At 54.1% G+C, this 14300-nt stretch overlaps 3 protein-coding genes across 23 annotated transcripts in view; 2 read left to right on the top strand and 1 right to left on the bottom strand.

Moving 5' to 3' along the window:
• Nucleotides 1-2131, top strand: part of PRRC2C (proline rich coiled-coil 2C) — a 78945-nt gene extending 76814 nt beyond the window's left edge. For all 20 annotated transcript variants that reach the window (XM_062602158.1, XM_062602163.1, XM_062602172.1 and 17 more), the window contains one exon: nucleotides 234-2131. In XM_062602158.1, the coding sequence (XP_062458142.1) occupies nucleotides 234-503 (270 nt within the window). In that variant the 3' untranslated portion in view covers nucleotides 504-2131. The remainder of the gene's footprint in view (nucleotides 1-233) is intronic.
• Nucleotides 2132-9692: 7561 nt separating this feature from the next.
• MYOC (myocilin) lies at nucleotides 9693-12493 on the bottom strand. Its single transcript, XM_062602153.1, has 3 exons — nucleotides 11697-12493; nucleotides 11051-11170; nucleotides 9693-10920 (listed from the first exon to the last, which is right to left on the bottom strand). Exons 1-3 carry the CDS (start codon nucleotides 12193-12195, stop codon nucleotides 10136-10138), a joined length of 1404 nt encoding a protein of 467 aa, XP_062458137.1. The 5' UTR covers nucleotides 12196-12493; the 3' UTR covers nucleotides 9693-10135.
• Nucleotides 12494-12687: 194 nt separating this feature from the next.
• On the top strand, nucleotides 12688-14231 carry LOC134155225 (cuticle collagen 2-like). 2 transcript variants are annotated; one of them, XR_009961468.1, is made up of 2 exons: nucleotides 12688-12802; nucleotides 13174-14231. XR_009961468.1 is itself a non-coding variant. In XM_062602149.1 (2 exons), the coding sequence occupies exons 1-2, from the start codon at nucleotides 12736-12738 to the stop codon at nucleotides 13360-13362; spliced, it is 261 nt and encodes an 86-aa protein (XP_062458133.1). In that variant the 5' UTR covers nucleotides 12688-12735; the 3' UTR covers nucleotides 13363-14231. The 2 variants fall into 2 exon arrangements, 1 of the variants encoding a protein (XP_062458133.1); XM_062602149.1 differs by having other exon boundaries at nucleotides 12688-12807.
• The last annotated feature ends 69 nt before the right edge of the window (nucleotides 14232-14300 follow it).

Genomic DNA, 14300 nt, shown 5'->3' with positions numbered 1-14300 from the left:
GAATTGATGATTAGGAAGAGCAAGGGAAGCTTTGGCATGATGTTAAGCTACTACTGAGGAGCCAAGAGCACAGATGTAGTGACATCTAGGAAGCAGCTGGATGGATGCTGCCTTTCTAGGAAAGTCTTGCCACTGCAGTCAGTCCTTCCTCTTTCATTTAGGAGATACTTTTGTGAAGTCACTCTTATTCCAATGCCCTCTCTTCAGTAAACATATTTTCTCCCTTTCTTAAGGCAAAGCAGAGAGCAGAGGTACTTCAGTCCACCCAGAGATTCTTTTCTGAGCAGCAGCAGCAGCAGCAACAGAGCAAACCCATAGGAGGCAAAGCGCAGAAAGTGGACGAGAATGGGAGCAAACCCACCGAGGCAATTGCTGACTCTTCAGGGGTCTGCCAGGACAAAACTGAGGAAAAGCCCACCCCTCCGCCTGCTACAGCAACAAAACCTGTTAGAACTGGACCAATCAAACCTCAGGCAATCAAAACCGAAGAAACAAAATCTTAGAGGCTGTGTTTTCATGGAGGTGGGGGGAGAGGGGAGGGTGGGTGAGATGGCAGCAGCATGAATTTCTAGCCCAAGGGAAGAGACAATAGTGTTCTCTCCCCCTAGGGCTCTGAACAGTGTAAAGTGGCATAGAAGCCTTCAGCAGTTACAGATGCAAACTGCTGTGTATCCAGCTGAGCTTCTAGGCTCCTTGGGCTTGTGTCTGCTCTAACAGCATGGAGGCTGCTTTTGGCGTGTGCACGTTCTACACGTGTGTACTGGCTTACACACCTGTATGTTTCCCAAAGTGAAAAAAATGGAGCAGTAGTAACAGCGGGGAGGTGGTCAGGGAGGCCTGTTCTGAGCTGACAAGATGAATACTTGTATTTTCTTCAGGCTCTGATCTTCAGCTGCTATTTATCTTTTTATAAACCCATGAATATGAGAACATGCAGATTTGAAGATGGTGCTAGGCCAAGTAATATGTGTTAAGTTTTTAGTGACTTAAGCTTCTATCTTGTAATAAAGAGAGGGATTCATACAGCTGGCAAAATTGCCTTTGCTGTGTGACCTAACATAACACAGAGTAATGCTGATGACGTTGAACTTCCCTCTGAAGGCAGTGCTTTGCTGGCTGCTGCTTCTTGGATGAAAATATATTGCATTTAGATCACCATATGAAAATGCTACTTGGCCACCTGTTCTCTACACCCACTGCCCCCTCGGTTGTTCACCTCTGGAATTGAAAGGTTCATTGCATCAATAGTCAGATTTGTTCTGTTCACCTCTGTCCAGCTATCTTTATATGATGCGAGTGATTTCTAAACGGTTTCCAGTTTATGTCTGTATACAGCAGCGAGCACTTCGAACTGTGCCACGAGAATAAAAGAAACCTTATTGGCTTAAAGAGAGTTTAATCTACAAGGTGCATTCTTTATATCAGAGCTACGTCGCACCACCTCCTTGCCCACAGTGTGCTGGAAAGTAGAATCAAGTCAAATAAATGCCTTTTTAATTGTATCCTCTAGTATTATAGCTGTAGGACAGTACTGTATGATACTTCTGTGAATGTAAGATACCCTGTACCTGCTTATGATATGTAGTAGTGACTGTGCTATACTGGAGCTGTTTTTAATAATGTTATTCTAGAGGTTTTTTTCCAGACAATGATTGAAAAAGCTAATAAAAAGCACCAGGTACCACATCAGTAGCAGAATTTGCTGGTTTTTTTCTGGGATTTTTTGTTTTCCTTGGTTTTTGGTTGGTTTTTTGTTTTTTGGGTTTTTTTACATGTTTTGGAAGGAAGAGGTGAGAGTCTAATGTGTATAATTTTGTTCAAATGACTGCAGAAGCTGGAAAGGCTGTTGCTGCTATCGATGCCTAGTGAATCGCTATTGGTTATCTTTTTATATAAATATATATATAATTTGAATTTTTGGAAACTTTAGCTGTGATGTCAACTTTGGAAAAAAGTATCCCACTTGTAGTGTGAGTTGGCATTGTACAGAAATTAACAGCCATATTGGTCTAGAAATGTTAAACTTAATTTTTTTTTCCATTTGTACAGGGGTAACGCACTGTATGAAATATGTACGGTCTTATTTACATGGGTTTGATTACAGAAACTAATAAAGTATTCTCTAAATAAAGCACCCGGGTAATCTCGTGATTAGCACAGTGCTGCAGGATGCACAGAGAGTGCCTGAACACCGTGTGCCGAGCGAAGAGTGTGCATGACAGCTTGGGAGAACAGACTTCTGAGGAAAACCAGTTTGAAACGGCTTATTTGTGTTTCCCCTGGTGCTTTTGATCTCATTCTGCAGCAAAGGGATGTGGCTTCCATCTAGCTCTGGACGGGACCTGCAGCTTGTGTTTGCAAGATGTTACCTCTGCGGTGTGTTGGTGAGCTGCTGGCTTCCTAGAGAAGAGCCACTCCTCAGAGGAGAGATGAGGATGAGCACAGCTGGCGGCTGACAACAGGCATCATCTGAACCCTCACAGTAAGGGGCAAGAGGTTTCCTGTAGGAGGGAGCCATGATCAGATCCTTCACATGGGTGCAGGAGGCTTCCTTTGGCTGCTGCTCCCAAACTGCTCCCTTCCCAGCTCGCAAGCAATGTACACTCACTACCACATGTTCAAAACATACAGTTACAGATTCAAGCCCTTAAGTGTGGGGCAGGATGAGGGCTGATCAACCTTCAGTCTTTCAGTTGCAGGAGGGAAAGCATCCCAGGTGTCTGCTTTGGTTTGTGGGGTTAGAAGCAGCAGGATGCTGTCAGCTGGACCCCAGAGGGAGCCTGGTACCAAACACCAGAAACACTGTTTGGTCTCTGGGAAGTAATTCCTGCCTTGGGAGAAGATACTAGCTGGTGCTGCATGTCAGCAAAGGAAGGAGAAGGCAGCCAGGGGTGGCTGTGCAAAGCACCGTTGGTTGTGGTGCAGATCACCTTTGCTCAGGGGTGCTGCTGCCAGCCCTGCAGTGGGTGGGAGCATGCAGAGCTGCCTGCACTTGGCTGGGTGGGACCCCAGGTTCAGGGGCTCCAGAGGGGCAGGTGTCCTGCTGAGGCTGGTTCTGTCAAGGGGCAGAACTGCAGCATTATGGAGTAAACAGGGTGATGGGCAGATGCAGCCTCCGAGTAGGTGACCCCACAGGTAAAGCACCTTTTTTGTTTTTACAGGAACTGTACAAGCACAGCTACGTAAGTGCTCAGGGAGATGAAGGATGAAGGGAACTGAGCGATCGTAGACGGTGGTTTGATCTACAGGTGTGCTGCAGAAGAGTAACTGAGATGTTTCCCTGGTTTGAGGCTACCTTTAGCCTGGTTCATGTTGGAAGGACATCCTAAAAATGGGATATCCTCCACCAGATTATTCTGCATTTAAGGAAATGCCACTGAAAGGATTAATCTTAAATTCTCCAGTAAAGCTACTAGCAAAGTCAGGGGAGTTCCCCACAGCCAGTTTTCGGCTGTTTCTTGTGCTGAGCATAACAGGGATAGTATTTTTGCAGAAACTTCATGAAAGGCAAATGATTGGCCATATTCTACATCTGAATAACTCTGTTTTGATGTGGGCCTCTCAAACAGCCGCGAACTCCAGCTGCCTGTAAGGCCAGCTTGAGCTTTTAGTCACTGACCCCCCAGTTCATTGAATATTTTTCTGCCATTTAACTAGATAACTGGCCCCTTGCACTGAGACAGAACTTGCCTTTTTGAGTGGGACTTCTTGTGTAATCTCCTAGAGCTCTGGCCTTCACAGGTAATTGTGCTGAACCCCCCGATAACTTATGGAACTATTTTGTTTGGAGAATTCACCTTTCCCCCCCCCCAATAATATTCAGTCTGTAAAAAGATGATAACTTTTCCGAAGGGCAAGGGTTAAATGTGACTTGGGCCAGAATCCAGCAACCCTGTGGGCCCAGGCTGGCTTCTTGCTGTGGTGCAGGAGGGGGGGAAGCTCTCCGGGCTGTTCTGCAAAGCCTGTTAAGTAGAGCCATGTATTCAGCACTGTTCAGCTCCAGCCCAGCTCTCTGCAAATCCTGTGTACATTGGCTTAGTTAATTAAGCGTTGGACTTCCTAGCCTGAAAAGACCCTGCTGCTAGGAGAGAACAGGATGGTGGGAAGGGCTGGGGCTGTCTGCCCTCGGTGTCTCCACCCACTGTTGTGAGAAGCTGTTGGTGCTGCTGTTCCCCAGGGACCTCTGAACAAGCCCCCCCTTTCATGCTGGGGCTCGACTCTTGCCTCTGGGAAGCTGTGGCGTAAAGTGGGGCTCCAGCCTCTCCTCCCGTCCTGTTCTGGGACAGACCTGTCATTCTGCCATCCTCAGCAGCAGGCTGGCTGTGTGTTGGCTGGGTGGCTGCTTGCCTGGCTGTCCCTGGCTGGGTAGGGTCAGTGCTGTGCCGGCAGGGGCTGCGTGCCTTGCTCTTCCTGGCCCCAGTGGGAACATGACAGCCCCTGCCTTTCCCTGGGTGACCTCTATAGCTGCCTTCCACCGCCAGCGTTACTGCCCTGGGTACCACCCTGCGGCTTGCCTTGTTCCTCTGTAACTGCCTGTTACCGAGTGGGTTTTTGCTGCAGGGCAGAGGGATGCTGCAGGGCTGAGGCTGCTCCCCAGAGCAGGCCTATGCACCCGTGTTTTCCGAGGCCAGGAGAGCCCATAATGCACCAGGAGTTTATTGCAGCAGCTGCGGTCGGTGGCAGTGGGTGCCCTCTCCCCACACCAGGACCAGGGCACCCAGCTCAGCGCAGCCCTGGGTCCTCCTCATGCATTGCCCAGCCGGCTGAGATGGCGGGCGTGGGGCTGCGGTCAGTGGTGGAGGCACGGCTGCCCCCCGACAGGAAGCTGGAGAAGGAGTCACGCTGGGGCATGGTGAGCGGCGTCCCGCAGCCCGTGAGCTCCAGCGTGCAGCGCACAACCCGCTGCGGCGTGTAGGTGATGCAGCTCCAAACGCTCTCCGGTTCCTGGCATGGCACGGGGCCCCTGGCTCTGGAGAACATGGCGTGGCTGATGGCGGCTGGCGGGAGGTGTTGCCGATCCACATGGCTCAAGCACTGCGGCTGAGATGGCACGACTGCTAATGCAGAGCAAATGGAGCAGGAGCGGGCTGCTGGCAGGGCAGCGGGGACTCGCTGGGGCCACCGAGCTGCCCCGTGGCATCTGCGAGGGTGCATCGCTGGCGTGGGACACCTCTGCTTGGTGCTGGCTCGTCGTGAGTGTCCCAGCCCTGCACCAAGCCTGCCAGGGAGCAAGAAAGGGTCGTTCAGCATCTTACCTCCATGTGCTGGGGTCCCACCTGCGGCCCCAGGTTGGTCCCTGTCCTGGTTTCACCCAGTAGCTGGTATGTGGCGTATCAAAGACGGACTCCAGCTCTGGTGAAATCTGAAGATCTTTATTTCGCCTCTCGCATCCCTTTTAGAGTTTCCTAAGTGCTAAGCAGTAACTTTCACACTTTTACTCCCTTATCATCCCCATTTAGCAAAACTGCTAGGGGTTACAAATATTCACACTCTTTGGTCTGTCTTTGAGATGCACATCCTGCTTTATCTTGCAAACCACCTGCTTTGTTTTGCAAACCGATCTTTACCCTTCATTGTTCTCTTTACAGTTCCCAAGGCTTAGGCCCCAGCAGGGCATTAACACCTGGTGTTTTCTTCAGGGTTCCCAATGCTTGAATCTATCAGTGCTATCTATCTATCTATCTATCTATCTATCTATCTATCTATCTATCTATCTATCTATCTATCTATCTATCAATGCTATTTCTATGTGTCACCCACACTGGTATAGTGCAGTGTTTTGGATTTAGTCTGACACTAATGCTGTATTATTATGTTTTAGTTGCTCCTAAGTAGCACTTACCTTGATCAAGGACTTTTCAGTCTCTCATGCTCTGCCAATGAGGTGGTGCACATGGAGCCAGGAGGGAGCAGAGCTGACCCAAACTAGCCAAAGGGGTATTCCATACCACAGGACATCATGCCCAGTATATAAACTGGGGGGGGGGGGGGGGGTGGTGTACCTCTAAGGGACTGATCACTGATGGGTTTGGATGGGTATTGGTCAGCAGCTGGTGAGCAGTTGTATTGTGCATCACTTGCATTTGTTGGTTTGGTGGTGGTTTTTTTTTTCCCTTTTAGTTTTATATTTATTTGTTATTTCCCTTATGGTTATTATCATTAATAATAGTAGTATTTTCTTATACCTTAGTTACTGGACTGTTCTTATCTCAATCCATGGGATTTACATTCCTTCAATTCTCCTCCCCATCCCACCCGGGAAAGGGAGGCATATGAGCGAGCAGCTGTGTGGTTCTGAGTTACCAGCTGGGCTTAAAGCACAACAGTCCCTTTTGGCACTCAACGTGGGGCACGAAGGGTTGAGAAAACGACAGATCTGACCAGAGTGTGGCAGAAAAGCCTTTTATAAGCTTTCACTGTTTTGCATTAATAGTCACTCATCACAATGTTGATTTATTTGCTCTCTGAGTTGTTGCACTTGCTCTTAGAGTCACATTGTGTAACACAGTATGTGTTCCCTGCGGTGATGTTTGTCACCTATGGGGCCTGAGCTAAGGCTCTCACTTTGTTGTACTTTTCAGTAATGGCTTCTGATATGATAGAATTGCTGGTTGTGAAACTGATCTGGTGGTGCCTGTACTGAGCATTGCAGCCGTGTAATGGGAACTATTAACAGTTACATCTTTTGCCTTTCCTTCTCAGAGGACCAGCCTCTGGAGGAGACATTTACCCACACCTTCTCCTCCCACACCAGGCTATTTACAGCAGCATTTGAGATTTTTTAAGATTTTGAGTACCCTTGAAACCAACCTGGTTCTTTTGCCAGGAACCAGTGTGTTGCTGCATATGGTTCAGGTCTTTTTTAAGGTTAAATAACTATCTAAGAATACCACCAAGAGATCTTCCCCGAGGCTGGACACTTATGAGTGGCAGGGTGCGTGGCATAATATAGGCAAGTACCCAGGCGAGCGGGCCCCTCCAGTGCTTTGGAACTTCATCCCTGCACAAGTGTGGAATCTGGAAAAACTAGTAAAACATTTGGGAAAAGTATGCTGTTGTCCTGGCAATACCAGAGAGGCAAAATCACCACAACGTGCTGGGGCCTGTCCCACGCCCACCGAGCCCTGCTCAGCACTATCCAGTACCCTCAAGGAGAAAAGAAGGTCTCCGGATCCGATGACAAAGGAATAGACACCAAAGCTACTCCAGCCTTGACAACAGACACTGCAGCCACTCCAACCCCAGCAGCAGGCACTGCAAATGAAACAAAGGACCAGTCTGTGCTGCTATCAATCACCCCTATATGGAAGAAGTGGACACTAATGTCAGCTTGTGTAGTGAAAGAGGACTCTTCCATTGTGGGGTTCCTGAAGGTCAAAGAACAACAAGTGCCAATCACGACCACAACACTGCACCGGCGGCATATCGCCAACCAAGACTCCCTGATTCCCATCCGTCAGCTGATCGTAGACTGGAGAGCCAAGGAGTGATCAGCAGGACCCGCTTGCCCTTTAATAGCCCCATTATGGCCAGTGCGAAAGTCTAACAGAGAGTGGAGACTAACAGTAGACTATTGTGGCCTGAATGAAGTCACACCACCCTTGAGAGCTGCCGTACCGGACATACTAGAACTTCAGTATGAACTAGAGTCAAAGGCAGCCAAGTGGTATGCCACGATTGATATTGCCAGTGCATTTTTCTCAATCCCTTTGGCAGCAGAGTGCAGGCCACAGTTTGTTTTTACTTGGAGGGGCTTCCAGTACACTTGGAACCGACTGCCCCAGGGGTGGAAACACAGCCCTACCATCTGCCATGGACTGATCCAGAATGCACTGGAACAGGGTCAAGCTCCAGAACACTGATGACATTATTGTAGGGGGAGATGAAAACACCAGAAAAAGTCACACAATGGGACTAATTTCTGGAATAACCTTATAGACGCTTGGGCCAAACAGCACGGCATCGAGTGGGTATATCACATCCCCTACCATGCACGAGCCTCTGGGAACATCGAACTTAAAATGGACCACCCAGAGAAAAGGGTGGTGGGACTTCAAACATTCGGGTACATACACACTTAGCAAAGGCCACCTGGTTGGTCAACACCAGGGGACCTGCCAACAGGGCTGGCCCAGCCCATTCACAACTTTTACACACTGTAGAGAAGGATAAAGTTCCTGTGGTGCACATAAAGAATCTGCTGGGGAAACCAGTCTGGGTTATTCCTGCCTCGGGCAAAGTCAAACTCACTTACGGGACTGCTTTTGCTTCAGGACCTGGGTGCACTTGGTGGGTGATGAGAGGATGGGGAAATTTGGAGTGTACCTCAAGGAGATCAGATTTTGGGTGAGAATGGCCAATGAATTAAACTATGATGCTGTATGATATTGTATAATATATGCTGTATGATGCTGTATAATATTGGATATTGTCTCTTCTGTGGTGGCTATACTCCATGTGGTACTTAGTTGCCAGCAGGGTTTCAAACACAACAGAGACCCCATGGGATGTGTCCCATCCCACCCCCTCCCAGTGGTCTGGCAGGGCCCTTCCCCAGTTCCCCCCACAGGACTCACCAGGGCAGCCCTCACAATGGAGGAGTGTGGGCTGCCTGCAGCTGGCACCTGCTGCCTTCGCCTCCCTGGCACCCCTTTGTCTCCTGCCCTTCTAGAACAGGGTTGGTTCTGAGCTGGGGCCCCTCCCTTTGGTGAGCAGCCAACCCCCCCAGCACTGCCTCAGTGTCCTCATCCCTTCCACCTCACACTGCCCCTGGCACCAGCCACCTGCAGCTCACTAATCTTCCCCATCTGGTAAATCTCTGGGGGTTAGTGCTGAAGCTTTAACTTTTATTCCGAGTCAATGTTGTGGTCATGTCACAACATGCTAAATAAAGGTGCTCTTGGGGTTGGCTGCATCAGCAGCTGCCTCCCAGATGTGGCGTTTTCCTGGCCAAAGCTTTACTGGTTGCCCCCAGCACCTTCAGCTTCTTGGTACATCAATGGGGGTACTGGCCCACCAACCCCCAGGAAAATCCAGGTTTGGAAAGATGAGGTGCAAGGCAGCAGTGGTGGTGAGCATCTATTGGGACAGCACCCTGTGTACCCCCCAGGGATGGGGCCACTGCTGTCCTGTCTGTCCCGAGTGCCTGGGAAGGGGGGAGAAACAGCCTTCTATGAACTTTCTATAATAAATAGAAGAGTGTGGCTTGGCCTGGCATAGGGAGTGGGGCCACAGTGGCCATACTGCATAGGTGCCCAGGCACAGACAATTAACCTGAAGCACATGGCTGAGAGGGGCTGGGCTCACCAAGAGGCTGCTCGGCTGCAGGATGCTCTGCCAGCCTTCCTCACCACTGCTCTCTTGGCTTATTTTGTTTCCCCAGTAAAACAAAGGTTGTGCAGTAAGTGCCCATATTCCCTGCTGCATTTGATCCCGACAGGTAATTTTTGGAGGTGGCTGAGCTCTGGAATGCCCCAGGCATCTGCAGTGTGGGATGCAGCAGGGCTTATGGGCTCTCAGCAGGGGAGCTCCGTTCTGTAGGGCTGCTGGTGGTGGGCAAATGCTGCTCTCCTCTGCAAGGCTGGAATGAACTGGGGAGGCCTCCCCAAAACTGCTGCTTCTGCTGAGGGGCAGCAGTGGTGCTCGTGCTCAGCCAGACCCTGGAAACACAAACCTTGGTCCCACAGAGGGGATTGCTGCTTGCAACCAGGGAAAGCTTTTATTCATAAGGTGGGACCTTCCCAGACAGCCTCTCCCTACCTCCACCACTGCCTTGCCCAGTCTTCACTGTGCCTGAGCCCTCCCTCCTCAGATTCAGGGGGCTTAGCATGGCTGCTCCCAGAGGATGCAGGAGTGGTTCATTCAAAACCCAGAAAGACGCTCCAGTGGCTTGACCAGGTTCTAGAGAAGCACTTAATTTCTCCCCACTGCACTCACACACAGTGGGCTGCCGCCGGAGGTGCCACTGGGGATGTTGGTGGCCCCATCATGCTGTGGCTGAGCAGCGTGTGGCCCCCACCATTGCCTAGGGCTGGCTGAGGAGGCACTCCTGGCCGTGCTGGGGGGAGCTGGGGAGCAAAGCAGGGTGCTGAGGCACATACAGGGGTCAGAGGGGCTGAGCCAACACGGCCCCGGCTCACACCTGGGAGAGGCGGATGGGGTAGGTGACCATGTTGAAGCTGTCCCAGGCAAAGAGCTGCCGCTCGGTGGGGTTGTAGTCCACCATGCTGAGGTACCGGAAGCGGTTCTTGAAGGGGATGCTGAGGGCCCGGCTGGTGCCAGTGGTTGTGTTGTAGGCAAAGTTGATGGTGGCATTGGGCGCTGAGTAGCTGCTGATGGTGTAGAGGGTGCCACAGATGATGAACGAATTGGCCACTCCCCGTTTGCGGATGTTGGTCTCCCAGGTCTGCTGGATCTCCAGTGTCTTGGGGTCCAGCTTGGAGAGGATGATGGCCCCCCGAGCCTTCTCGGTGCTGTAGATCACCCAGAGCCCCGTCTCATCCACGGCCAGATCAATATCGGTGTAGCCCCCCCAAGCATAGGGGTACTGTCCATGGTAGCCGGCACCAGGGATCTCCTTCTCGGCCGTGATGGCCTCTGTCCGCAGGTCGTAGCGGGCCACGGCGTGGGAGTGGCGGGGCTGGAAGAAGAGCCCGCCGCGGTAGATGACAGCGCCGTTGCTCTCCAGGGGCCGCGGCAGGATGTGAACCTTGGTAGGGTAGCCTTGGGCCAGCTGCTCAGCCGCCTCGTACTGGAAGAGCTGGCGCACCTCTGTGCCCACTGTGTCCACGCGCCAGGTGGTCTCCCGCGTGAAGGGGGGCACGGGCTCGGGGTCCTTCATCCACACACCGTACTTGCCAGCGATGGAGTCTGCCTGGCCAAAGACAACAGGCTCCCCAACCCACACCAGCTCACCGCAGCCTGCTCAGGGACAGGAAGGAAGAGAAAGGGGTTATTGCTTGACAGTAGCTGCACCTGGCAAGCCCCTCAGGAGGGCCAGGCAGTGTTTGTTAGCAGTGAAACATGGGGCCAGCCATGCCGGTGGCTGTACCTGAGTCCTCTGTCCCCGGGCGGCCAAGTGCAGTTTCCTCCAGGATCCGGGATGCGGGAACCTCTGTCCTCTCTGACTGCAGCTCCTGGTATGTGAGGGGCTGTGGGTTCCAGCGAGGGGCTGCAGTGGGGCAAGGTGCAATGTGAGCAGGGTCTGAGCCAGCTCCCCTCACCACCACAGCTGTGTGTCGTCTCCCCCCCCCACTTTGGGGGTTTCCATGATGGACTGTTGCCACCCCACAACACCAACATCTCTGTCAGGAGCCCAGTGCCTGCTTCTGCTGCAGTGGAGCACATCTGTGACCTGCTGATGGGGGTGCTGCTCTGCAACCGCTGATGCTGTTGCCCCTCTGGTCTGGAGTGTAATGTTCCTTCAGGGAATCTCCTAAGCCCTCAGATGAGCACAGTCCCCTGCGTTCCCCCCTCTGCTGTAGGGTGGATGGTGGGATGAGTAGGCTCGGGCTGCCAGCCCTGATTTAGGGATGGGAGGGGGTTTGCTGCAATGGGCTGTGACCCCCCCCGCCTGAGCACCTGCCGGGGTCCCCAAGAACGGGGCAGCAGTGGGTGCGCTGCACAGGCGGCAGTGAAGAGGCTCTGCGGAGAGTCGGTGCCAGGGCTCTTCGCAGGGTCTCTGCCCTGACCCTTACCTTTGCCGGGGACACGCAGGGCTTCGCGGTCAGGCTCCTCTCCGCCGGGGGAGCAGCGGGTGGCCCGCAGCCGGGTAATCTCCTGGGCGCTGCTCTCCAGCCGCCTCCTCAGCTCTGCGTTCTCCAGCTCCAGCCGCCCCTTCTCCTCCTCCAGCCGGGACTTGGCCCGAAGCAGCTCGCCATAAGAGTCCTCCAGGCCACCGGACGGGGCTGCTTGCTGGGAGTCCCGTGCTCCTCCCGCCTCAACCCCGCGTGGCCCCGAGCCCCCCGCGCCCCGCTCCCGGCTCTCCAGCCGGCTCAGGCGTGCGGCGAGGGACGCCAGCTCTGCCCGCAGCTCGGGCCCGCCGCCGGCATTGGGGCAGGCGGCCTCGACGGGGCTGGCCACCGTGAAGGAGTAGGTACAACGCCCGGTGCTGTCATCCGCACGCTTTAGAAAGGCTCTCTCGCTCCGGCAGCCCAGTGCCAGGCCCCCCAAGAGCACAAGCCAGGCCCCCAGCATGACCCCGCACTATCAATGCCGTCGATATCTCCGTGCTGACGCCCGCATTTATAGGGCAGGAGGGCGGAGGGGAGAGGGCCAGGGCGGAGGGGGGACGGACGAGCCAGAACCTTCCAGATGCCTGTGGCGGCGGTGGCGGCTTTCGCCCAGCGGCAGCCGGCACCCCCCCGCCCGGACTCCCCGAGGCCGCTGGCCGAACTCTGGCAGCCTGCGGCCGCCGCCAACGCTCTCGCTGCCGGGGCTGTGTGCCAGGGGTGATGCCGAGGGCCGGGGCGGTCGGAACCCCCGGCTGCTGGCAGGGAGGCATAGCACAGGGCTGGGCCAGGCCGGGCCAGCCCCGGGGTCCCGTGCCAGCTCCCGCGGTACCGGGCTGGGGCCGCCCCTCGCCCCGGCACCTCCCGCCGGCTCCCGGCCCCCGGGAGGCCACGCCCCCGGGGAGGCCACGCCCCGGCACAGTCCAGGCTCCGCCCCGACCCTGCTCTCTAGTCGGAAATCGATTGCTCGGCGCTCGGCGCGGTGGGTGGAGCGCCGAGGCGGTCGATGGGACAGCTGACTCGCAGCCGCAGCACCGGCCATTTCCCGCCGGCCTGGCCCGGCCCGGAGTGGAGTCCGGTGAGTGCGGCTGCCGTGGTGGGTTCTTGCGTCCCAACGGGGGTTGGGTTTCTCTGTCTGGGCATTGGCTGTGCTTGCTGGCGGCCCCTGTGGCACCGGCGGGCTGGACCGGAACGGCGGGCCCCGGTGAAAGTGCGGGTGTCGGGCACCGGCTGCCCTTGCATTCCCCCTGCCCTGCGGCTCTTGCATCCTTGTTTTATCTTTCCGCTTTTCCCTCTTCCCCTTCCGGGGACACCGTGCAGGGCTCCCCGGGTGCCCGCCGGGCTCTGTCACTTCCTGCTGGGCCTGGCAAGGAGCGGCCTGGACCGCGCGGTTGAGTCATGGAACAGCGGGGTGACCTGGCCCGTGTCTGCACCTTTTCGGCAGGCTTCTCCTCCCGGGCACGAAGTCGCCTCTCCCGCAGGCAGAGACCATGCCCCCGAAATTCAAGCGGCACCTGAACGACGACGAGGTGACGGGCTCTGTGAAGAGCGAGCGGGTGAGTGCCGGCGCTGTGGGGCGGCCGGTCCTTCCGGTGCTGCTGGCCGTTACGGTCCGGAGCGGTGCCCGGGGTAGGCGCCCACGGAGGGCAGGTGGTTGTTAGCGCACCTTGGGGACCCTAAGGTCCCCGCACTGCCCCGTGCCGTTAGCCGCTGGGTCGGCCGGAGCAAGGTGAGCTGCGGCTCCCTTTGCCGAAGGGGCTGCTCTGTGTCCCGTGGCTACGGGGCCTAGAAGCCCGGGTCGCTGTCGATAATGACATTTAGTTAGTGGGGGCACTGTCCGTGCAGCAAACCTCATCTGTGTGTTTTAAAACAAACCTCACTTGGAGATCCTGTCTTGGGAACCTGATTCAGTTCCTTTAGGCTCTGAGATCCTGGTGTGCCCCAGTTTCCTGCCTCTGCACAGTTAGGCCTGGGCATCACAGCTCTCCCCTGCGTTACTGGCTGAAGGACTCTTGTGAAGTTACCCTGTGCTTTACAGGTCATTATTTTTTTTTCCCTATCACCAAGTTCCCCTGATGTTTCAGGCCTTGAATACAGGTCAGAGTGGTGCAGCTGCCTGTTTTAGACGAAGTGGATTGAACGTGATATGTTTGTTCTAGGGTCATGCTGTGCTAAAACTGCGTTTAGACCATAGTCTTAAATGTTGTTATGGTTCATGACAGCCATCGGCAAGATGAGGATCCTGTGTTGCCAAAGAGCAGTTTGCTCAGCCCTTGAGGGAGGCAGTGGCTGAAACTATTTCGTTGTCTTGCTGTTTGCTTAAGTAGATTAAGCAAATGTGACAAGGCTGGAAATGCAGGTGAGCTTTAAAATAAGAGTACTGTGTTTCAGGTGGGAGCTGCAGTTTATGCACAGAGGAAGCAGCTCTCGATACCATAAAGACAATCCTGTGTGTTCCTAGGCCCACATGCTTAGTGTGCCATTCCCACTCTTGATTTTTTTTTTTTTGACCCTTAAGTAGATGTTCTAGGAGCTCTCTGGCTCGACTGGAGAATTTGTGCTGCCCTGTTA

Source organism: Pezoporus occidentalis, unplaced genomic scaffold, assembly GCF_034315485.1.
Source record: "Pezoporus occidentalis ecotype Australia unplaced genomic scaffold, CSIRO_AGI_Poc_V1 ctg76, whole genome shotgun sequence".
Lineage (NCBI taxonomy): Eukaryota > Metazoa > Chordata > Aves > Psittaciformes > Psittacidae > Pezoporus > Pezoporus occidentalis.
The sequence above is the reverse complement of the archived record's forward strand: the minus strand, read 5'-3'. Positions and strand labels throughout refer to the sequence as shown.

Coding starts and splice junctions, on each gene's coding strand:
- MYOC (XM_062602153.1), bottom strand. CDS start 12,195: ATGCTGGGGGCCTGGCTTGTGCTCTTGGGGGGCCTGGCACTGGGCTGC. Junction 11,171..11,696: donor CCTGCGTGTCCCCGGCAAAG/GTAAGGGTCAGG, acceptor GCCCCACTGCAG/CCCCTCGCTGGAACCCACAG. Junction 10,921..11,050: donor CCCGGGGACAGAGGACTCAG/GTACAGCCACCG, acceptor GTCCCTGAGCAG/GCTGCGGTGAGCTGGTGTGG.
- LOC134155225 (XM_062602149.1), top strand. CDS start 12,736: ATGGGACAGCTGACTCGCAGCCGCAGCACCGGCCATTTCCCGCCGGCC. Junction 12,808..13,173: donor CCGGCCCGGAGTGGAGTCCG/GTGAGTGCGGCT, acceptor CCTTTTCGGCAG/GCTTCTCCTCCCGGGCACGA.